Raw genomic sequence first — 24290 nt, forward strand, 5'->3', positions numbered from 1 at the left:
CAGACATTGATCTCTGGCTGTATTAAAAACAATATAATGTGAACCAGTTACATAGAAGCCTTCAAAAGTATGGTATTTAATTCTAGCTGGTGGATGTAAACCTTTGATGTTTTATTCTTTATTCATTTTGTTCTTCATCTTTGTGACTGAGGTTTATAGAGCAGTTACCGGTCACTGTACTTTTTTCAATGGGTGCAATTAAAAGTTCCATTTCACTTCACTTCGTGAATTTGTACAGTGGCACAGTTTGGTTTCCCTTAGTGAAAAATCACAGAGTTGAGAATTAGCATATCGGCAGCAAGGAGTCAGCACTAACTAGTGTGAAGTAGAGCTAAGATGCCAATAGAAAACAAGGTTTAAGTAAGGCAGGAAATTATAATCATCTAAGTGAAGCAAGTGAAGTGTGCATATGAGTCACTGATAAAGCTTGAAGATCCACCTGAATGCAGAAGTGAAAATAGACAGAGGAGGATGGAGTGAGAAGGTAAAAAGGTCAACCAAGAGAGAGGCGCAGGATAAGAGACAAGAAATTACATGGATGTTAGTAGTGGAATATTAATGAAATGAATCAATTACACAATTATTGAAATCTGCGAAATGCAGACAAGAGAAGTAACATGGGTGGACGAGAAATGGAGGAGTAAACTCTATGAGAGAACTCTATGAGGTTACGACAGGAGAAAGACAGGAAGAAACAGTAATGCAACTAAAGGGAATAGAGGAGAAAGACAGAAACATCTAGGAATCATCAGTACAAAAATGGCAAGAGAATATGACACAAGATGATTGTTGTAGATAGGGAATAGTAGGGCCAACAAGCAGCACAGTGAATGAAGGCAAGGGACCCCACAGCAAAAAGGTCCTTCTGAGTTACTCTTCTCTGACTTTATTGCCAGTGAAGGTCAAAGGTCTCTGCCTGGTGTAACCACTCCTCCCAAATGAAATCATAGGTGACTCCAGTTAACACATACCACATACAAGTCACATATATGGCTTCCTCCTGCTGGGGTCACACCATTTATATACACTCTCCTTCCTGTGCTTGCCACTCTATGCCACATGAAGTGTAACCTCCCAAGACTGAAGGTGGCTTCTCCATTTCTACGACCCCATCTCTCACTCAGTAGGTAGACAAAGGAGCCATATTCTAGTAATCTTAAACACATGTAAAGAGGTTTTGCTTACCTTCAAGCACAGTGTCAGCTTCTCCCTCATGAGTGCATCTTCCTGTTGCATTGCCAACAGATCCGCTTCCAGCTTGGTTCGCTGCTGATCCGCGTGTTGCATGAAGAGCTCACTCTCTTTCAGCAGTTCCGACCTCATTGCTGCCACCTTTTCCTTGTAATCCTGCTCCAACTCGCTGAAACACAAACATTGGTGATTGCTTTAGTCTGCAATCTGTGTTGCATGACGTTTGTCTTCGGAAACAATCTTCGTCCTTTTCAAACCCAATAGTGATTCGGGGCTAACAAGGTCTATGCTATATTACATAATGGCCTAACATTTCAACAAGAGTACAATTTTAAGTCTAAATGGGTTCATTACGAAAGCCACAGTTGTGACTCATCACCAAGTTTAACCTCGTAGCACTTCCATTCAGCATTGCCTAAAAGATCTGTTCAAAGAGAATAAAGGCCTGAAACACACCTATATTCCAACTGAAATATTCCTAAGAGGGTTAAACACTACAGCCATGACAGAGTCTCCCTAAGAAACCGAATGGGAGAAAAGGAAAGGAGAGGGAACAGTGAAACAAATCACTTACTAGAGCTCCAGAAGCAGCTCCACCAATTTCAGAGGAGAGTTTCACATTAACATGCTTCAGTGAAGAAACCATTCCCTGACACCCCATCAACACAAATCCAAATGAAACGCTTCATGAAACAGTACCACGAGTGTCCGAAAAGCCCCTGAAGTGTCAACTTGTTTAAACACAAATGTATTCCCCTTGAGCAATCTCAGTCTCATTGGAAAGACTAAAGATCAGCCTCAACACCACACACCATGCCACTAGGTACTCCATCAAATGTTTGAGGCCTGGGGAAAATCTGAAGGTATTCCTTACCAAAATATTTTCCACTCCTAGCTGCAGTTCCTATGAGTATCTCCTTCATTCTACCAGGGATACATCTGCCCAGATCACAGCTAGAACATCCAGTATCCTGTGCTGTATGCCTCTCTTCAAATTTTGAACCAACTCAACAGGGCACGAAATGTACTTCTTTCCCTGCCTCTTCTGGACATGTTGCATTCCATCACCGCAATCTAAAAGTGGTGGAGCATGCACTGGTGAGACCACTTCTTGCATTGGGCTTCATTCCAACTGCCTCCAAGATGGGATGTCAGTCTGGCCCCAGCTAGTGTCAGCCAATGTTAATAAACACCCCTTGGCAATATATACTTTAATTAATTTAAGGCATAAATGTAATATTAAATTAATGCGGTTTGAAAACCTCCTAACATACACAACTAATCATAAATAAATAAATACAGACAAAGTGTTCGAAAATACAACAAACTTCAACATCCATGTCCTCTCTTGGGTACAAAGTATATGTTGTGGTATTTTTCCTGAAGAAGGCGCCCCACTTCACCAAAACACGTGAAGAACAAGCTCTATTTGCTGCCATGTCTACAGTTTACATTGGATTTTGTACCATATGTCATTTTACGCAATGTGAATATATAGATGATCATTGGAATATATTGTGGTTCAGTATTTTGGACTGAGCACAACATTTGCACATTTTTAGCTGTATACATCATTTATTTATTTATCTTGGCATTGTTGTGTTCTGCTTTTGTAATCCTCACTGTCTCTGTACTTTGTTGTATTTTTGGACACTTTGTCTTTATTGATATACTAGCAGCCAGTCCCGACGTTGTCCGGGTACGAATTGCTGCCGGCCAGTAGTACATTGTTTTGTAGGATTTCGTTTTGATAGCATTTCTTATCTGTGACAGGCCTGTGAAACGCTCCGATTCACAGTGCACTGCTGATGCACTTAAGAGTGCGCGTTCAGTAGTGTGTGAACTCGAGTTTCCTTACTTTATTTTTCCTTGCAATATTATATAGCGCAAACTCGACTAATGGCATGAGCACAATTGACATTACAGAAGAACACATTCATTTGTGGTAAGCACGGGGAGACAAAGCGATTTGCCTGGAATCACAGGATGTTGAGCTGATGCCGAGATTCGAACGTAGCTCCCCAGCTCTAAAGTTCGCAATTCTAGAACTTGTGGCGGGAGGTGTGTTTAAAACTGTATGTCGGTGCTGGCCATCAATGAGAGAGACCTGTGCATTTTTCAAATCGGTGGTGGAAAAATATGAGTATGTTGCTTGAGATGTGGGCCGCCGTGCCGCCAATGTACTTACCGGGGGAGGGTAAACACCCATTATTCCGCAACTTTCTTTCCGCATACCATCACTTCGCATACTTTCATTACGAAAGTACCATGACTCCTCAATGCCATTATAACGCATGGCATTACATTTTATATGCTTTTACCAAGCATACATTTACAACGAAATTCGTTGTAAATGCATGAATGGTAAAAGCATGTTTTTTTTAATGTTTGGATAAGGTAAGTATGGGTATAGGGGCATATGTTTTGGGGTACTGAGGTATATGTTTTGGGGTGTTTGGGTATTTTAAGGGTTCAGATATAGTTTTGGGTTATGGGATACAGGGGTAGTTTTAGAGTTTAGGGATAGGTATGGGTTTTGGGGAACAGGGGTATTTTTAGGGTTCAGGGCTAGGTTTGGGTTTTGCGTTATTTTTAGGGTTCAGGGTTAGTTTGGGTTTTGGGGTACAGGTGTATTTTAAGGGTTCAGTGATAGGTTTGGGTTTTGGGGTACAGGGGTATTTTTAGGGTTCAGGGCTAGGCTTGGGTTTTGTGGTACAGGGGTATTTTTAGGGTTCAGGGGTAGGTTTGGGTTTTGGGGTACAGAGGTATTTTAAGGGTTCAGGGCTAGGTTTGGGTTTTGGGGTACAGGGGTATTTTACGGTTCAGGGGTACGTTTGGGTTTTGAGGTACAGGGGTATTTTTAGGGTTCAGGGCTAGGTTTGGGTTTTGGTGTACATGGGTATTTTTAGGGATCAGGGGTAGGTTTGGGTTTTGAGGTACAGGGGTATTTATAGGGTTCAGGGCTAGGTTTGGGTTTTGGGGTACAGGGGTATTGTACGGTTCAGGGGTACGTTTGGGTTTTGAGGTACAGGGGTATTTTTAGGGTTCAGGGCTAGGTTTGGGTTTTGGTGTACATGGGTATTTTTAGGGTTCAGGTGTAGGTTTGGGTTTTGAGGTACAGGGGTATTTATTGGGTTCAGGGATAGGTTTGGGTTTTGGGGTACAGGGGTATTTTTAGGATTTAGGGATAGGTTTGGGTTTTGGGGTACAGGGTATATTTATAGGGTTAAGATGGGTTAGTGTTTAAGGGCGTGGTGGTATTTTAAGTAGTAAGGGTGGGTTATGATTATGGGGTGCAGGGGTATTTAAAGGGAGCAGGGTGGACATCCGGAGCTGGAATGTACAGAACCTGGGAAGAAAAAACAATGAAATATTGGGCACAACGCTCGCTTTTTTTCCGTAATCCCGTGCCCCGCACACGCCCACGCCCCCAGCACACGTCCACAGCACACGATATGAGACATGGCATGAAGGGCGAACGTACCACACGCCCCCAGCGTTTGTCACGCCCCCAGCACACGCCCACAGCACAACGCAGACACGCCCACAAGGGACTACTTTGCTGGCACAGTTCTTTTACCATTTAAATGTATATGGTGGGTGTCTGCATAGCCTATGTCTTTCTGCTGCAACTACCCTTTCCAACGCTGTATAGGGTGTTGTGATTGGTGCTGTGGTGCCTGATATTACCCGCATCAAAGGTTTTGGCTCTCTCTTTATTATATTAGTATAGATTTATGATTAGTTGTGTATGTTAGGTTTTCAAACCCCATCAATTTAATATTACATGTATGCAATAATTTAATTAAAGTATATATTCAACTTTTCACATGTTCTTCAGGCTGGTTCTCTTATCAGTTATATAATTGTTTATTCAGGTTGCCAAGTGGTGTTTATTTACAGTGGTTGTTTGTTTCCCTTGCCCTTGGAGCCATCATCATTTTTCAGGGGGGTCCCTGTTTTTTGACAGATTGATCCAGCTAGTGTCAGCACCAGGGATCACATCCAGGACAGAATTTGCAGCCAGTGTCTGGCCAGCTGAAGGGACAACGCAATCCCCGTTTCCAGTTATGCTACAACTTCACCACTACCCCTGATTCACAAATAAAATCCAATACTTTCCAAACAGCTCCTCAATCCTCACTTGGGGAAGCGATACCGCAGGGGGTGCCTCCATCAGTCGACTTGGTCTCGTGCACCAGCTGAGGATGAATCCCTGCAGGCCTATCTCATTCTGAAACTCTGCTCACAATGTTTAAAAGCCATACACGCGACTCTACATACTGTTAACCTGGCAGCTGCTAGTGTCATCATTTGGTGTCTAATCAGCCAGTTATCAATATTTATTCATTGTCCTGCCTAAAACTGGAGTTTGGAATATCTACTTATGGTGAATAGAGGATGAGTTTCTTTTCCAAAGTAGGGATAGGAACAAGAAAGTAAATGTTGACTTATGCAGCAATTAAGAAGGTCACAAGAGTATAATTGGAAACTTCACAGCACATATTTTAAAAATGTTTGTGTTTTTCCATGGTTCTCCCCACTCCACGGCAGATCGGAGACCCTATTTTTAACACTAACTTTTGGCAACTGAAGGCATTTAAGCATGAGTGGTTAAAGTACACATCATTATCTCAATCACTCGCACTACTTCGGAGAAGACCTAGGTGCCCAAACCTCCCTTAATGATGGTACCCAGTTCACACATGGGAGACTACATTGACTGAATCCATAGAAAGAGCTCAACAGGACCCCTAAGTCTACTGTGCTTCCTCTGGTGGGGTAAGTGCTTTCATAACAACATCCACTGATAATTACTAGTAGAGTAATGCTTGTGTCATGTCAAACTCACCTGGAGAAAATGTTCTTACATCTTCTGTTTATATGAGGAAATTGTGTTGAAACACCTGAAAAGTAAAGGCCTATTGAGGCAGTAACCCTCTGACCCTCTCTAGATCTCAAGTGCATTAACATGGCTAGCGTAAGACGTGGAATTAGTTAGCTACTGTGAGCAGCAAGAAAGAATATGTAAACACGTGAGGACAGATGGGTTCCCTTCTTCCAAGACAGAGCCAAACTTTCTTAAATGGGTGGGCCTTAAAAGCTCCAAGAAAGAATTAAAAGCTAGATGCGCTGAAACAGTTTTATGACAGGCCAAGGCTTGAGTCATGCAGGAGGGCAGTCAGCAGGTCATCACTCAAATGGAATTGGCCAAAGCAGTTCATATGAGAGGAAAACCACACACACACACACACACACACATATATATATATATATATATATATATACACACACACACACGCACACGCACACACGTGCGCGTACGCATGCATGCACACACACACAGTGTAAGTGATTTAAGGTGAGGCAGCAAGGGAGCACATAACCGACTTTTCACAAAAAAGTTGTTTGCATTATACTGACACCATTCATGATTTACACTATACTATCACCATTCATCTCTTGCATTTTTCAGCCTTCTCCCTCCATTTGCAGTGTATTATTGGGTAAGTAATAGAAAAAGAAAAAACAATCAATTGTAACATAATTAAGCTATTGCAGTTCATAAGAAGTGTAGTCTTTTCTATACACATGTTTTTTGGGCATTTTTCTAAATTGTAGGTTTCTGAGAGTTCTGTTCAACAAAGTAAATAAAAAGCTATGAACTGAAAGTAACACAAAGTCACATACGTTCTAGCATCTGCATGAGTCACAGGGGAGGAGCTGGAGTGTCGGTTCTCAGCAGCTGTGCCACTGATGTATTTACCTTATCTTGCTCTGGTTGATGAGTTCCATGACACTATGATGGTCGTCCACCTCGCTGGTGAGCTGCCGGTTCCGCATCTCTGCCCTTTCAAAGTCCTTTCTCACTTTCTCTTTCTCCCGTGACGCTTGCTCCACTTGTACTCTGCCAATAAGAAATTGGAAGTTATGATGAGCAGACATTTGTGTCTGAAGTAATAACAAAAGACTGGAAACATTTATTTAATTTATAGGGCACTATGTTCCCAGTATTGCAATACAAAATTATTTCGTTAAAAACAAATACATTACATTTAACAAGAGCTGAATTCCTGCAGTAAGACTGAAATGGCAAGGGAAAAAATTACTTCAGATAGGAATCAGAGATGGACAGAAGAGGAGAAAGCAAAAATTCAGGAGGAGCAAAAATCAGTTTTTAACGATGGGTCTACATTTGTGCTCTGCAATTGCAACATTCAGCATGTTCACAAACAGATTCCTTCACAAACCCTCCTCATTCAAAATTGAGGCACTAGAAATTTGGTCTCCCATCAATGTAGAACATCCATTATAGGAGAATTTGAAAACAACTTAAAGGTGGGGTGAAGGTGGAAGAGTTTATTTAATGTGGGGTCTTCCAGGATGCAAATCGTATGCAGGTTTGTGATTAATGATTCAGTGTTATGGATTTGCGCAGATTAATTGATTTATAATTGTTCAAGCTTCATGGATTCTTTAACTGCATAATATTGTCCAGTGGGTAGCTAGGTTGCCATGGGCCCTAGTGCAAACAAAGTAACTAGGTTCCCTCATTAGGTTGACATCTTAGTCTGTCAGCTGCCCCCGACATTTCTCAACCTCCTTCGACAGAGTCTGCATCAACCATATCAAAACTCACTACCATTCTCATGCACACATTATTGTATTTTCACTTCCAGCACTGCATTTCTGCAAGTCAAAGCTATAACCCTAAAATGCATTACCTAAGCAAATAGGTTTGGCCCTTGTATAAAGTGCATGCAGACAAAGACATAACATACAGGGACCACACACTGATGCCCTCACATAGGCACAGTCCTCCTTCTGCACTCGCACAGGCACAACTGTGAACTTGTAGACTACATACCTTACCTTCACAAAAGACAAAGTTAATCCAACATTCACACAGGCACATCCCTCGCGATGTACTCACAAAACATAGTGCTGTTCTGTCCTCACAGAATGACGCTGTTCGCACACAGGTACACCGGTCACTAGAAAGGAGCAGAGTTTGGACAGACGATGGCAAGGGAGACACATGTTGAGTATCTGGTGCATCAATCCACTAGTGTAAGTACAGCTTTTGAAGTAAGCAACATTCAAGCCTGAACATCTACTGATCTTTTCTAATCTCCTATCAGCCACACTTGAACAACCATTGTAGACTATGGGAGTCTGATATTTGTGGACTTTTGCGGGAAGAGTCTTGGTATACAAAAATGGTCTCACTTCCCTTCTAAAAACAAGATTGCGGTTTTCTTTGTATGCTAAAATAAATTAAACAAATAAAGCAACAAAAACAAATGAAAAAATATGTGAACTAAATGTGGAGGGTATGTGCTTCAATTAGAAAAAATAAAAAGTAAATCTTCAAACTCGTCTGTCATCTTGGAATAGTAAAAAATGACAGAGTATGCAGAACTATCGTTTCAAGAGTTACATGGTTTTGAAGCTTGCAGCAGTGATGCCTGGCAGTCTGCATAAGAAGTTAAATAGCAAAGGCAGCAGGGCTGCCGGTACTCTCATTACTCAATTAGCACCAGTCTGCATTTGCAGGTGAGCTGCTGGTGGATGAACTGCAGAAAAGATCTCCTGAGGTCACACTTCTCTGGACGCAGAGTAACACAGACTAAGCAGCCAAAATGCTGTTAATCAGAATACCTGACATCCTAAAGACCAGTGGTTGTCTACTAGGCAGAGCCAAAAATTAGCAACAGAGCTAATGGCTGAAGAGAACTGAACTACTGCCAAATTGTATGTATTTTGTTCTGGAGGGCTAACAAAATATGTAAATGTCATTCTTGTCTGATAAATAACTGAAGTGGGCTTCACTAAAGCCTATTTTCTCTAAGCAAAAATATGTATTGTTTTAGATAAAAATTAAGCCTGGTGAAAAAGCTAAAACCGTATTTTGGTCAGACCTAAATCACTGAAATAAATAGAGCACAGGGAGCAGAAAGACAGGGAGACCTTGGCTCACACGCACACAACATACAACACTGGTCAAGAGCACCACAAACTGTCCTTAAAGATATGGAACAAGTGTGGTACTGCAAAGTCAGACAGTGCAAGCTTCCTTCAAAGACAGGGAACAAGTGTAGTACTAAGGCCCAGTACAAGCTTTCTTCAAAGACACAGAACATGTGTGCTTCCTTTAAAGACATGTAACAAATGTGGCACAAATGTGAAGCTGTCTCAGCCCGGGCACACACAGGTAGGGTGAGATGACGGAGAGGGAGGGAGACAGAGGGAGAGGGAGGGAGGGAAAGGGAGACAGAGGGAGAGGGAGGGAGGGAAAGGGAGGGAGAGAGAGAGGGAGGGAGGGAAAGGGAGACAGAGAGAGTAAGGGAGAGTGAGGGAGGGAATGGGAGACAGAGTGAGGGACGGAAAGACATTCAGAGGGAGAGGGAGGGAGGGAAAGGGAGGGAGTGAGAGGGAAGGAAAGGGAGGCAAAGCGAGGGAGGGAAAGGGAGACAGAGGGAGAGTGAGGGAGGGAAAGGGAGACAGAGACATAATGAGGGAGAGTGAGGGAGGGAAAGGGAGGCAGAGTGAGAGCGGGAAAGGGAGACAGAGTGAGGGAGGGAGAGGGAGAGTGAGGGAGAGTGAGGGAGGGAGAGGGAGAGTGAGGGAGAGTGAGGGAGAGTGAGGGAGAGTGAGGGAGAGTGAGGGAGGGAGAGGGAGAGTGAGGGAGAGTGAGGGAGGGAAAGGGAAACAGAGTGAGGGAGACAGAGTGAGGGAGACAGAGTGAGGGAGACAGAGTGAGGGAGACAGAGTGAGGGAGACAGAGTGAGGGAGACAGAGTGAGGGAGACAGAGTGAGGGAGACAGAGTGAGGGAGACAGAGTGAGGGAGACAGAGTGAGGGAGACAGAGTGAGGGAGACAGAGTGAGGGAGACAGAGTGAGGGAGACAGAGTGAGGGAGACAGAGGGAGGGAGGGAGAGAGAGAGAGAGAGAGAGAGAGGGAGAGGGAGAGAGAGAAAGAGAGCGAGAGAGAGATGTGTGTATGCCGGGTCTGGTGGCTCAGTGGACAAAGGCGTCCGCTGCAGGGACCAGTGATCAACCTCATGGTCAGTTTTTTGTGTGTTGCTCTAGCCCAACCCCTCCCCCACCGACCCCGCCCCACCGGTGTGGCCCTCGGACACAAACAAAGACTGTACATTTTGCCCCCGAGAGAAAGTTTCTGAGTACCCATGCCTTACACGAAGCACAGCTACAAGATCGTCATCAGCAGTGAAAGCTAAGGACTTCCTGTCTTTCTGCTAACTGTGCTCTATTTATTTATCCTCACATACAAAACAGGTATCAGCATTTGAGCTTATTTTAGGCACAGAATACTCAGGGCGGGTGAGCAACCAAGTCTCAAGCCCGATGCTAGGCTCTGTTTCAGCTCGAGTTCCTCTTGAGCAATTTCGGCCAAATGATCTAAGCTTTCCTGTGGCTGGAGCTGGAAAGGGATACCAATCTAATGGCTGAATTACACAGTAAAAACCTGGGATCAAACCTGGTTTGGCCAATTGATCAAATTATGGCATTCTGGGGAATTATTTTATTTTATCGTGCCTACTATTTTTTCACTGTTGCATTATGAGAAAAACTAGAAATATGTGTGTTGCGTGCTGAACAAAAATTTCTCTTGTCTTTGACCTAATGGACTAGAATGTTGATCTGTGTAAAATAATAATATAGCCCATATATAAGGTGCACGACAACAGACTTACCTTTTAGTTCAGTAATGGTATTGTTGCCCGGATGGCTGCATGAATGTTTCTAAGTTCATGTTTAATCACTTTTAATAAACACCTCTTAATGCTGTGATATAATCTGATCTGAAATATACTTTTTGGAATTTTGAAGACACAGGATCCTATTTTTACATAATATTTGTTGTCCAATTTCCATGGCAAATGTTCTCACCAAGTCGGGCACTTACAACCAAGACGGGCTCTTAGAGCCAAGAAAGATCCTTAACTCTGCTCTCCCTGGTAATTTGTTGACAAGCTCATCTCTACTACAGCACTGTGTATAACAGTTACTCAAATTCCCCGTCTTAATTTCTCGTACTGTGGAGCAACATATGGTTTTCCACCATCCTGGCTGGTTTACATAGGTTTCAGAAGGATTACTAATCATACTTCTGGTTTTTTATAAGGAACAGTTGTGCTTCATGTGTGAATTCCTGTTTATTTATTTTACATTCTTTGTACAGTTCAATTGCAGGTATTTAAATTGTGCTGTGTTAGAAGAAAACGCCATCCTACAGCCTTTCCTTTCATACCAGCAAATTGATCACACAGTTCACTTTCCCAATCCTCACACTTTCCGGTTAGCTAAAGAAAAGTAAACGCCAGTTTCCAAGTTAAAAGAATAAGCTGTAATTTGTCTAAAGACTAGAATGACATTTGGCCTCTGTCCTTGAATGCACAGCAACAGTAACAAGACAAAAATAAAATGTAAAGTCATCTTTAATGCTCGTTCACCTTCGGAATTCCAACTTGGTTATTTAGGTGCCCGCTCTAGGGGCTGTTGGAGTTGGGCCCCCTCCTACCTCTGGGCCCCACTGCATTGCAGCAACTGTACCACTGGTAGCTATGCACCTGACCCTGTCTCCATATGTTAATAAAATGAGGCAATGGGCCAACAATTCATTTACCAGGTGAAGGATAGTATTCACTGTACACAAGGGGATGTGTTTTTTCCCATGTAAGCATCCTCGGCTGACAGTAATGACTTAAGGCCCCCGTCCAACTTTCTCTACTGAGCTCATTTGAAAATGGGTAGGTGGGAAGCTTACGGGCATGCACAAAACAATTAGCAACAAATTTCTGGCTATAATAAAATTCAAACAGCAAGTGGCCTTCGAAGGGCCTTAAAACCTCAAAGGGAAGCTATTACCGTAGATGCTGCAGTTCTTGCCGATATGAAGCCAGCCCGGCTTGATGGACTCTGCTTTGGGTTACTGCCATCTCCTTGTCCAAGGCTGTGGCCAGGTCTGCTAAGTTTATTGGCTCCTCCAAACTGAAATCGAGGCTCTGTAAAATATTGATTTAAAAAAAAGTACTTTAGACTATACAGTTAAATTTCAAAAATGGAAACATGCAAGCATAGAAAGTTATATTCAGTTTAAATACCTTAATGGAAACGCCAGTTTACTAAATATCACAATACCATAGGGTAAAGGTAAAGGCACATACAGGGAAGTGTATCATTTCATGTTCAAGTCATTTAATTCTCCTGCTTCATTTCATGTCATTTTCAATTGAAAGAAAATGGCAGCCACTCTTCATTTTCTTCAATGACACTCATTGAGCTCTGGTGTAAACTTGTAGTAATAAGTTCTTAGGTGTCACTCCCACATTTAAAACTGGCGGTGGGTGAGATCACGTCATGTTGTTCAACAGACATTATTGTTGCTTGGCACAGGAAAATGAAATGCAATGTTTTGATGCATTTTAATAACAATCTCTGTATTTACTGGTCTGCCAAACTCTGCAGCTCGAGCTCATCTTGCAAGGCCCCCTGGCACACTGACAACCTATTTCTAAAGTGTAATTGTGTGGCCCACCCCTTGCTTGCACATTTTAGGCAATTATTTTTTTAGGGTCGTGCCTAGGCAGCTCGCATGCGCTGTCTGCAAGACCTGTAGTATTTAGTATAGGACTTAGCTCCCGCCTGCTCCAAACCATTGGCTCACTGAAGTGTGGCACTTTTGTGCTACCTTGTAACTGGTTTGGGCAGCGATATGTCATTTCCGTTTTTGTTGAGACGAGCACTGGCCAAGTAATGTTTTGTTACACTGTTATTATTCATGTGTTGGTTGGGGAAACTCGTTTTTTAATTGCTTTGTTTGATGCTCCTGTTGGTGAGTGTTCAGTTTAGGCACCAGTCTGTGACGTCCCCCCCACCACCAGCCGCCCATCGCTGCTTGTTTGTCCTTCTTCCCTTTGTGTTCCTGCCCTTTTTGTATGGCTTAGCACAGAGACCTTTTATAGAGGCCTCGTTTTTTACGGTGTGGCGTTAGTTTTTTTCCCTCACTTCTACGTTTTCTCTGCTTTCCTTTCCCCCCTTCCTCAGCAGGGTAGCCACTGGCATTGTTTTAAAAAGCAAATTTTCGGAGTGTGCATGTTTACAGTGGACATGGCAGGAGCCCGTGCTGCAGAAAGGGCAGGGTGGGCAGCCCCTGACAACGTCCACGCCAAGGGTGCCACTGTCGCAATTGCGGAGGTAGCTAAGGACACTCACCCTAGGCAGCTCCAGAAGTGCTGCAGCACAGACACCACCTCCTTCCTGCACTACCTGCTTTATCCTCCTTCCTCCAGTGCAGGTAGAGGCAGTCTGCACTGTAGAGTATACTGGGTTGGGGCACAGCAAACAGTCTGCTTCAGCAACTTCCTGCTTATTCTGGACCTTATTCACAAAATTAAATGTACACTTTTTCGAGTAAGTTTGCTTTTTTTTATATTCACAAACTACAGATGTAGTTTTACATGTAGTATCTTTACAACTGTGTAGAACTCTGCACATAAAAAGATAGGACAGTCTCTGCAGTCTAAAAGATACTACACATAGATCTACACAAGTAAACCCTGTAAATCTCTTTTCCCATTAGTACTGGTTGATTCCAGTCCTTGTTCTCTGTTCTTTCCGGGCTCCTTGTGCTTCAGGTCCCTTTACCCACCAGCCTGCCACCCTCACCCTCACTGTCATCATCTCTCCATAGTACTTCTCCCTTAATCTCCTCCTTTAACCTCTTAGTCATGTTTGTTACTTGTATTACTCCTCTCTCCAGTCTTACATTTGCCCCACCTTCTCCATTTTACTTGCGTTGATGGAGGCTTGTTTTGATGGAAGCTTGCTTGTTTACATTGTGTTCTTTGTCTCTCTTATACATTGGTGTACCGCCCTCTTCGTAGTCTTCTGTAGCCTCGCGACCAGGACCCTATCATTTGCTACTCATCTGCCTGTGTTCCCTGTTTAAATTGTACCTTTCTCCTGCTATCCTTACTCATTTGAGTTGCTCTGCACTTCTCCCAACTGAGATTGAATGTTTTTGGAAGTGAAGCATTTAGTTCTTGTACTGTCTTGCATTCAGCTACACTACTTTTATTCCACTCTGAAGATAATGGCTACTGGATTCCATCTGGACATTTTTTTTTTCCTTCCCTTGTCATAACTTGCATGTATTCCCAAGTGCTTACTGGTGATACAGCATGTTTCCTCTCACGGGTCATTCACTGTTAATTTCCTGGACGTATAGGGCCTTGTGTCATGTGCATTCTCCTTCTTTGTACCCCAATGTCCAAGGCACAACATGCACACTTCTGTGCCTTTTCTTTCAGTAGGTTTAAAGAGTAATCAGCACAGACTCCCCGAGCTTCCTTAGACCACTAAAAAGCTCTCAATATAGTCTTCTAAATGGTGGGAGTCCACAGTATTTGACAGAGCTATGCCCTTTTATCTCCAGTTGCCATCTTCTCACGTCTTATTTAGGTTGACTGCTGTACTTCCCTTCATGCTTGCTTCCTTCTCCATGCTCATGACTCTCCTTGTACATCACCAACACACTGTTATTTCTAGCCCTAGCTTTTCCTTCATCTTGCTTGGATGACACCATCCACGTGATCTAACATGGACGAGTTGATAGAATGGTTTAACAGAGTGCTCTTCTATTTAGCTAATTCTGTTAAGAGATGGATTGGTTTTTGGAAGTGTGTTGATGTTCAGAAAATCAAAATAAGTTGAACCGGAATTCATCGATATTTAGAGCATCCTAAGTTAAGAATCGCCATTTAAATCCACCATATTTGAACTAAAGCGCCAACCAAAGACAACGGCAAATAACATTTAGATTTATGAATGCTTTGCATATTTTATTTCTCTGAAGGATTTCCACAGCAATGCTAAATTCACTCGGATGCAGCTACCTGAGAAAAGAAAATTAACCAATTATATGTTAAACGAAAGATTTTCTAAATAAGGCCTCATTATCAAACATCTATGTAGTAACTCATTATCAGAAACCTTGGGAGGGGAGGAGCTTCGCGGGCAACCAAGATGGCCGCGTAAGCTCGGAGCTCCGCGAACCCTCCGATCCTCCTCATATATCCTGCTCGAAATCCTGATCCACGTTGGTGGATCCTACTTGCTGACGGATCACTGAAGCGGGCGCTGCTTTCCGCCTCCAAATTGGTGGTTCCTACGCTGAGCTACGTCGAGTGAAACTCCGTGCCAGGGATGCGCCATTGTCTCCCCGATCTCTGCCACTCCGTACGATTGGAATGCGTAGTGGCTGCTTGAGATCTCCACCGGCAGAGTGTCTGTAACTACGCTGCTTGCTTCTATTGGCCTGGCCTGAATAACTGGCTTTGACCTCTCTCCTTGGTTCGCTTGGCTCTGGCTTGGGTGGCGTGCCCCTTTGTTCCCATCGGACCCATCATGGCGGGCAGAGGAGACCCCGACAAGACGTCGAACAAAGGCGCTCGCGGAAAGTCTCAAACTCAACTGAACAGGATTGAGCGACATGTTCAGCCGAAGACGCCACCAGCTGCTGCGACCTCCACTAAAGAACTTCCATCGGCTGGCTCGCCCGATGGCTCCGAGCCTACCCTCAGTGATATTATGGGGGCCATCACAGGCATACGAGCCGAAATGCAGAAGCAACATGAGGTCTTGACCCACAAGGTGGACACTTTGGCAGTTGATCTCACCCTCATCAGAGCCGACCTGGGTAAGACTAATGACCGTGTTAAGTCATTGGACATTAAAACTTCCAGCCTAACCACCGACGTCTCGGACCTGCAGACTGAGGTCCGGAACCTGCGGATGACTACGGACCACTTCTCCAGGAGGCTGGAGGATTTTGAGGGACGTGCCAGGCGGCAGAATGTCCGCATAATTGGTGTTCCGGAAGGCTCGGAGGAAGCGGCGACGGACCTATTTGTGGAGGAACTGGTACAGACCCATCTAGCGCCTTCTGGTCTTAGTAACTTCTTCTCAGTGGAGCGTGCCCACCGGGTGCCGGATGGCCCGCCGAAGTCGGGCATGGCGCCTAGACCCATTGTTGCACGGCTCCTTAACTTCCAGGACCGGGACGCGATCCTACAGGCGTCCAGAGGTCATGGGCCGCTTAAGTTCCAGAATTCGGAAGTACATTTCTATCCTGATTTTACCAGGGCAATACAGAGACAGCGACAAAGTTATGTGGGAGTGAAACGGCGACTGAGGGACATGGGCTTCAAGTACTCGATGTTGTTCCCTGCCAAGCTTCGTATTGAACATGAGGGCCATGCCCTGTTCTTTGATGTCCCCGAAAATGTGAGTGAATGGCTGGACACTCTGCCACAACGCCGGGATGATCAAGAAGGACATGCTGGGGGCGCGACTGGTGGTTCGGATCAATGAGACTTGGCTCTACTGGAAAGACTTTGGCGGTTGGTGGCCCTGCTATATGTGACTGTCGATGCTATTCTTTAATTGACTTTGCCGATGCTCCTGTCGATTACATGGAGGGTGGCGGGAGGTGTTCGTAGAGATTCCTTACTCCTCTGGGGGCTTTTCGTAGACTAGTTAATGGGGCGACAGGCACACTGCTGGTTGGGGGGGCTCTTTAGTCTGATGCAGGGGTGCAGGGTGGGGGGTGGATTTGGGAAAGTTTATCTGTTTGTTCGTTTTTTCTTTCTTCTTTCTCTTAGGCAATGGGTCCTGTACGCTGTTGAGTTTTACTTGCTGTTGAGGATTGTTGGGGTTGGGTGGGGAGGGCGGCTGGATGATGGGGGGTAGGAAACTAAGAGTAATCAGTTGGAATGTTAATGGGCTGGGTGACCGTATCAAAAGAGGGGTGGTGGTTCAACTGCTCAAACGTCATATGCCTGATATTGTCCTCCTGCAGGAGACAGGTTGGTATCTCGTGCAAAGCACTCAACCGCAAAGGGTACAAGATGGTGGCCCACTCTGGGTTCTCTTCGGGCTCTCGGGGGCGGGTGTCCTTGTGCGTACGTCCCTGCCGTTTGAGATAGACGTCACCAAGATTGATGAGAGAGGACGCTTCGCTGCAGTGGCGGGGAGATGGGAAGGGCGTGCCCTTACGTTACTTTCGGTTTACGTTCCCCCGGGCCTGCAGTCTAGTACTTTCCAAGACCTTGGTGGCGCCATTTTGTCTTTGCCTGCTGGTTTGCTGGTAGTGGGGGGTGACTTCAACTCAGTCTGCTCTGGCTCCCTGGACCGACATCCGCCTAGAGACCTCCGGAGTTCCCAACTATGGCTGCCTTCCTTCCTCGAGTCCATGGGCTTGGTGGACAGTTGGCGACTTCTACACCCCACGCTCTGTCACTTCTCCTTCCTTTCGGGTGCCCATGGTAGCCTTTCTCGTATAGACTACATCCTCACCTTAGCAGCACACGCGCCTGCCGTGTCTGAGGCCCGGTTTTTGGCGCGGGGCATCTCCGACCACTCCCCGTCGTAGGTTTCATTCGACTTCGACATAGTCCTGTCGGACCGGCCAGTGGCGGTTAACCCGTGGTATTTCCGTAATCCTACTACTCGCACCCTCCTGGCCAAGGCCATCGACTTCTATTTCTCTGAAAATGAGGGTTCGGTTGACTCGGCCGCGACCCTGTGGGAGGCATTTAAGGCTGTTTTGAGGGGTGAGGCTTTCGCTCTCATAGCGGAGGCCCGGAGAGTCAAAGATTCCGACTTGTTGCGCATCGAGGAGGAGGTCATGAATCTTGACTCCCAGTTGGGACCCGATCCCGACCCCGCTCTTTTACATGCCCTTGCCCTCAAACAGTCGGAATACCATGCTCTTGCCACAAATGCTGCCCTGACCCTGGCTAAGGAACAGCAAGGTAGTATTTATGACGTTGGTGACAAGGCGGGAAAGCTGCTGGCGTGGTTGGACAGAAGAGAGATGGCTAGCCGAGTCGTGCCCGAGATTTTGGGCGACGACGGGGCTGCGGTCACTGACCCGAGTGCCGTTGCCGAGTCCTTTGCTGATTACTTCCGGGGTGTCTACACCTCTACCTCGGAGTGCTCCGAGGCTGACTCGATGGCGCTTCTCTCGACTGTTGACCTTCCCTGTCTCTCTGAGGATGACCGGGCCGATTTGGATAGAGACATATCCGCTGACGAGATCGCCCTTGTGATTCGTTCGTTGAGATCGGGTAAGGCATCTGGGCCCAATGGCATCCCGGTCGAGTTATACAAAATTCGGCCGGAAGTAAACCCCCCCCCCGCCTGCGTAATATGTTTTTAGAAGCGCTGGACGCTGGCCTTCTTCCCCCAGACCAGAGGTTGGCCACCATTGTGGTCATCCATAAGGAGGGGAAGCCGAGAGACATGTGTCGGTCATATCGTCCCATTTCTCTCTTGAATGTCGAGCCTAAGATCCTTGCCAAGCTACTCGCAAATCGACTGATTGGAGTTATTGGTGACTTAGTGCATCCGGACCAGTCGGGCTTTATTCCACACCGCAACACTGCCCTCAATTTGCGTCGACTCCACGGCGCCCTGGCCAGGGCCCATACCCTCGAGGAGCCGGCAGTCCTTGCTTCTCTTGACGCCACAATGGCCTTTGACTCTCTTGAGTGGAGCTACCTATGGGCGGTGTTGACGAAGCTCGGTTTTGGTCCGGTGTTCGTGGGCTGGGTGAAACTCCTCTATGCTAGTCCGTTGGCTAATGTCACAGTTAATGGCCGTCTATCGGCGCCATTTGCCCTTCATCGTGGCACCAGACAGGGGTGTCCCTTGTCGCCCTTACTGTTCGCCCTAGCCTTGGAGCCGCTCGCGGCCATGCTGCGGACGCACCTGGACCTGCACGGCATAACCTGGGCCCCCGGCTTTGAAGACAGAGTCTCCCTGTATGCAGACGATATTCTGCTATATTTAACCTCCCCCTGCAAGTCACTCATCGTGGCCTGCGACGTACTCAGACTATTCGGACGGTACTCTGGCCTGGTTATTAACTGGGCCAAGTCCTCCTTGTATGTCCTGAAAGGGGATACGCCGCGCCTCCCCAGAGGCTGAAACATCCAGGTGACCAGAAATGGTTTCAAATACTTGGGGATCTACATCTCCGGGAGTTCTAGGGCGCGCTACAACCACAACTTGCTCCCTCCTCTCCAGCGTCTCCGGCGCGACGTGGACAGTTGGCGCAAGCTTCCACTCTCCCTGCAGGGCCGTGCGGCTTTATTCAAGATGATGTCGCTCCCCAGGTTCTTGTATGCCTTACAAAACACCCAGGATCCGGTTCCGGCCCGCTATTTTCGTGAGATTGAGAGCCTTCAACGGGCCTTGCTCTGGGATGGTCGGCCCCGCGTTGCTGTCACGAAGCTCACGCTTCCGTGGTACGACGGGGGCATAGCACTTCCGGATGTGCGTCGGTATTACTGGTCCTCCCAGCTCGCGGCTCTCAATCGCGGTTTCTATGGTCCTGCGAACAGTCCCGGTTACGCCATGGACAGGTGGCTTTTGGGCGGTGGTAATTATTACCGGGACCTGTATTCGAGGTCCTTAGATCGGAGGATGTCGGGTCCGACGAAGACAGCGGTTCACATTTGGCGGGCGATCACCAAGGCGCAGGGCTGGCGGGGCAGACTGACCAGATTCACCCCTCTGTATGACTCTGATATTTTGGGTAGGCTATGGCACACCAAGGGCTTCGATAAGTGGGACCTCATAGGCATCTCCAGGGTGGACGACATGATTTCTAAGGGAGACGTCAAGACCTTTCCTCAGTTGCAGGCCGAATACCAGTTGGGTGACTCGGAGTTCTTCCGCTACGCCCAGCTGCGGCACGCGCTGCTCTCTGCCAAACCACCGGAGGGAGGTATTCCAGAGAGCTCTCCCTTGGAAGACAGAGTGTTGGATGGCCATATGCCCGATAGTGCTATTTCCCTGTCATATAAAAAACTAATTAACGTCCGCACTGACCTTCTCCTTGGCGTGCGTGATCAATGGGTGGAAGATGGCCTAGAGATTGACGATGAGGATTGGCAGAGTGCAGTATCCTCCCCTAAAGAGGTCGCTATCTCCTCTCGCCTTCGGCTAGTGCAATTCAAGATCCTGCACAGAGTGTATGTGACCGGCCCCAGGCTTGTGCGTATGGGATTCTCGCCCGACGGACTTTGCCGTCGGGGCTGTGGTGCCCTCGCTACTTTCCTACACATTCTGTGGGAATGCCCCGTTATTGCCTCCTACTGGAGGAGGGTGCACCGGATAATGAGTGAAGTGACTGGGGTGGAGTCTAATGCAGAGGCTCGAAGGTGCCTCCTCAACATCTGGGAACCATCTGATCATAACACGGCGCAGACTCGGTGGGTGACCCTGGGTAACATGGTGGCCAAGCGGGACATCGCTCAAAAGTGGGGCGCTGCCACAGCTCCCCTTGTGGTGCAATGGAAAGCCAACATGGACTGGTGTATGTTCAGGGAAAAGACGGTCTATGTTGCCAGGGGGAGGCCTTAGAAATGGAATAAAATTTGGGGGGCCTGGAATGCTTACAGGGGGGATGTGTGCCTGCCGCCGGAACCTGTTTCTCTGGATGAGCGTATGTCACCATAGCCTATGACACCAACTGAGACATGCTGAATTGCTTGATCCTGTTTTTCCTCCTCCCTTCTGCCATCCTGTTTTCCTCTCCTGAATTTGTGATTCTTTGCTTGCTCTCCACTGCCCACTACCAATACCCTGACAGCTTTCTCAATTCCATTGCCACTCTTTTGCGCCTTTTGGCATTTCTTCCTTGGTTTCAGTTCTCTTCTATATAAAATATAAAAACAACCTTCAATGCTCTGTTGTAAATGCTCTTGCACTATTGCTCTCCTGATTCACCATGCTGCCTTGCCTCCGGGATGTTAGGCTGAATAGCTGTGTGCTCTTTCATAATAAAGGTTTTAAAAATTAAAAAAAAAAAAAAAGAAACCTTGGTCTGGAAAGTTTGTCTACATGTTTTAAGGATGACTTATCATGGAGGAATTCACTGCTCATCCTTACCGCTTACAGTGATGCACTTTGTTTTGCACTTATTGCATTCACCTTCTAGTCCACTGTTTACATTACAATCTTAATTTTGCAGATTATTAGCAACTCTGCTTGCAGTCTAGTCCCTTGCAATATTTTTCTGTAGTGAACCTCCTACTGTATTAAAAGCAAGCATTTGCAATGCAATAGGTCTCGACTGTGTTGAAGTTAGAGCTGCTGACATTGAAAATGTCATTTTTTTTTACTTTAGCTTTTTTATACCAATGGCAATAGTGCTATGCAAATATAATTATTCCCACTGCAAATAAAAACACAAAACTAAAAAACATTGCCATTTTCAACGCCAACAGCTCTAACTTTAACAAATGCGAGATCGACTGATTTGCAAATGCTTGTTTCTACTACTCGCCTCTCGTTGGTCCTTGCTGAACTTTTAAACGTCAATATATATGGTGCTATTGGTTGGATTGCAATAGTTTTGTTACCTTTCTCAATATTATTAATAAATATAAATTAAGAATGGTTATAAAAACAAAAATCAGTGATTACTGGTACAAACCTTCAAGATTTCCTTGCAGTCGCCCAGCCCTTCTTGCTCCCAGATGGTGACAATCTGATCCAAGTTCCCGAAGCCAGAGCCATCGTCGATACTGGAAAAGAGATGGAACCCACCACAGCTTGACATCAGAGACGGTGTGCGCCCATTTTCTTCAAAAGCCTTGAAAAAAGAGATAAAACAAACTTGTGAGAACTGTTCCACTCAAGCTATACAAAGTCTTGAAAATAGTTCTAACACAAGCACACAGTGCAACTCTTTGCAGCAAGACAATGCCAAAGACCAATGGGGACAAACAAAAACAACTGAGGACATCAACCTAGACAAGACCTATCTTATACACAACAATAAACAAGACTATGTGATATATATTCTTTGCATTTGGCAGATTGATGCAAGCAATATTCTCTTGCAAGCCATAAAACCCTCTTCTCAACAGTAGGAGGAAACCAACGCAAACTGATGCAGGTTGGAGTAGGTTACATATTCACATTTTTACATATTTCAGCTTTGACACTCCATGAAAGATGGGAGTAAAAACCTTCAACTGCAGCTTGAGGTCAATGTCGCGCCATTACATTTACAACAGTTTGATAAACAAAAGGCATTTTGCCAAAGCCAATACAGGCTGGAAGAGTATGGTGCAAGTTATAAATGGTGGAACTTCACACACAATCAATCATTAATGGTTAACATCATCTCCTTTTTCTTATGCTAACCCACCTGAAAACCTAGTGGTAGCTGCAGATTGTGTGGAAGGGGTGCCTCACCTATGAATACAGTGAAGTACTACAAATGGAAACATATTACTTTAGCAGTCTAAGTTAAAGTGAGTGTTTAATTATTCCCACCAAAGCAACACCAACAGACATAGGAGAAGGGAAAGACAAAGCAAACTGATTGATTTCAAATCAATTTTCAGACAGGATTGACCATCAAACAACTAGAGCAGAACACAAACTGTAAATACAAAAGAAAAAGCAGTGGCATAATCCTGACCACTGGTATTATGCAATCGTAAAGCAACGCCATTTTTCACAAAATTTAGAATTAACCGCATCTGCCACATAATCCGCTGTGTGCAGCATAATCTGCAGATTTCAACAACAACAACAAATTGTTTCTAGCTCAGAGGGATCAATAGTTACGGAAATAGGCCCATATGTGGTACAGCACAGTGGTAGACCTTTTGCAAAGGTTACCTGGTCACCTTTTGGTTGCGGTTTGCTAAATTCAGGTGTTAAAGTGGTTGTAATATGATTAAACATTTACCAGACAACATAAAAGAGGGTTGAAATAACAGCGCAAAATAATAGTGCCATGTTCGATGTAGCATATTATGCCCCATAAATTGTTGCTTCTTGCCATACAATTTAGTCAACCTTGCTGCATAACTTAGTCCTCCATTGCCATTTAATTACATGGACCAGGGCATAATTAATAATTGAGCACATGTCCTACATTGGAATAACAGGTAGCTAAGCCGCCTAAACACCTTCACCACCGAAGGCCACGCCCCATGTGGCACAGCCTAGAAAGGAGCTGCTTGATCACTGTGTTCTCTTTATAGGCTTGGCCAAAGGTGACAATAAACATTAAAATCCAAGTCATTAAAGACATGAAGTGGATAGCTGCTACTCAAGTGGAAGCATGTTTCACTAAATGGATGTGTGAGGACATGAGATAACGCGCTGCATAAAAATGGCAGATCTGGACTCATTATGAAGGATGGGACGATTGAGGAGAAAGGTAGTAGCAATTGCGTCTGTCTCCAAGGATGATATATTAGCTCCTAAAAACTAAAGGCATTTTGGTGTAATTGATGTAGGTGCAAAAGTATACATTACTGCTCTACTCACAGTTTTAAAGGACTGCATTGAAAATTATGAGCTGATTGTAGTGGAACAGGGTGGTTTTAAAGAGGGCAACTCCATGTTGGACCAATGCGTCAGCTTGTGGACGACTGCCCAGAAGTCGACAGACGAGTGAGGGAATTCATTCTGCTGTTTTTTTTATTTACAGGCAGCATTTGTCCCTGTGGATATAGGGTTGTGGATACATTGACTGTAATCACCTATAGGACGTGTCCATTTTGAGAGAATAGCATAGGTCCAGCTGGGTGAGGGTAGAAATCAACCTATTGGGCTCCCTGTCAAGAAAAAGTCTGGTAAATAATCGTTCAATGCAAGGTTGTTTATTGGCCACCCATCCTATTTGTCCTAATCTTCGCTGATTTACCCCAGATTCTTTTAAAGACCAGATCGTTTTCTGCGCAAATGCGCTGCCTACATGTCCCATTCCTGTTGTAATCAGTTTGCCTAGGAAATCACGTGTGTTTTCCAAACACAGTGAATCTAACCGTTTAATAATAAACAGGGGGGAAAACAAAACCTTTCACATTTGGTACTAACACCAAGCCAATTTCAGGTAAATGTGTTTTTATGCAAAAAGTGAGAAACTGGACGAAGAGGCTATATGCAAGTACTGAGACGTGTATTTCAAAAATCGAAAATGGAATACTTAGGTAAAACAAGTGATGACTGTGCTCTTTCCTTTACAGAAGGCCATA

General features: G+C 45.2%; 1 protein-coding gene across 1 annotated transcript in view; it reads right to left on the minus strand.

The window, feature by feature from the left end:
• The window catches only part of LOC147662058 (ninein-like protein), a 270575-nt gene that overhangs the window by 11137 nt on the left and 235148 nt on the right, over window positions 1–24290 (minus strand). Inside the window, exons 8-11 of the mRNA XM_086951142.1 lie at window positions 21725–21883; window positions 12085–12221; window positions 6959–7099; window positions 1186–1360 (exon numbers count right to left, since the gene is read on the minus strand). Coding sequence (XP_086807268.1) covers window positions 1186–1360; window positions 6959–7099; window positions 12085–12221; window positions 21725–21883 — 612 coding nt within the window. The remainder of the gene's footprint in view (window positions 1–1185; window positions 1361–6958; window positions 7100–12084; window positions 12222–21724; window positions 21884–24290) is intronic.

The sequence above is a fragment of the Lissotriton vulgaris genome, unplaced genomic scaffold (genome assembly GCF_964263255.1).
Source record: "Lissotriton vulgaris unplaced genomic scaffold, aLisVul1.2 SCAFFOLD_630, whole genome shotgun sequence".
NCBI classification, from domain to species: domain Eukaryota; kingdom Metazoa; phylum Chordata; class Amphibia; order Caudata; family Salamandridae; genus Lissotriton; species Lissotriton vulgaris.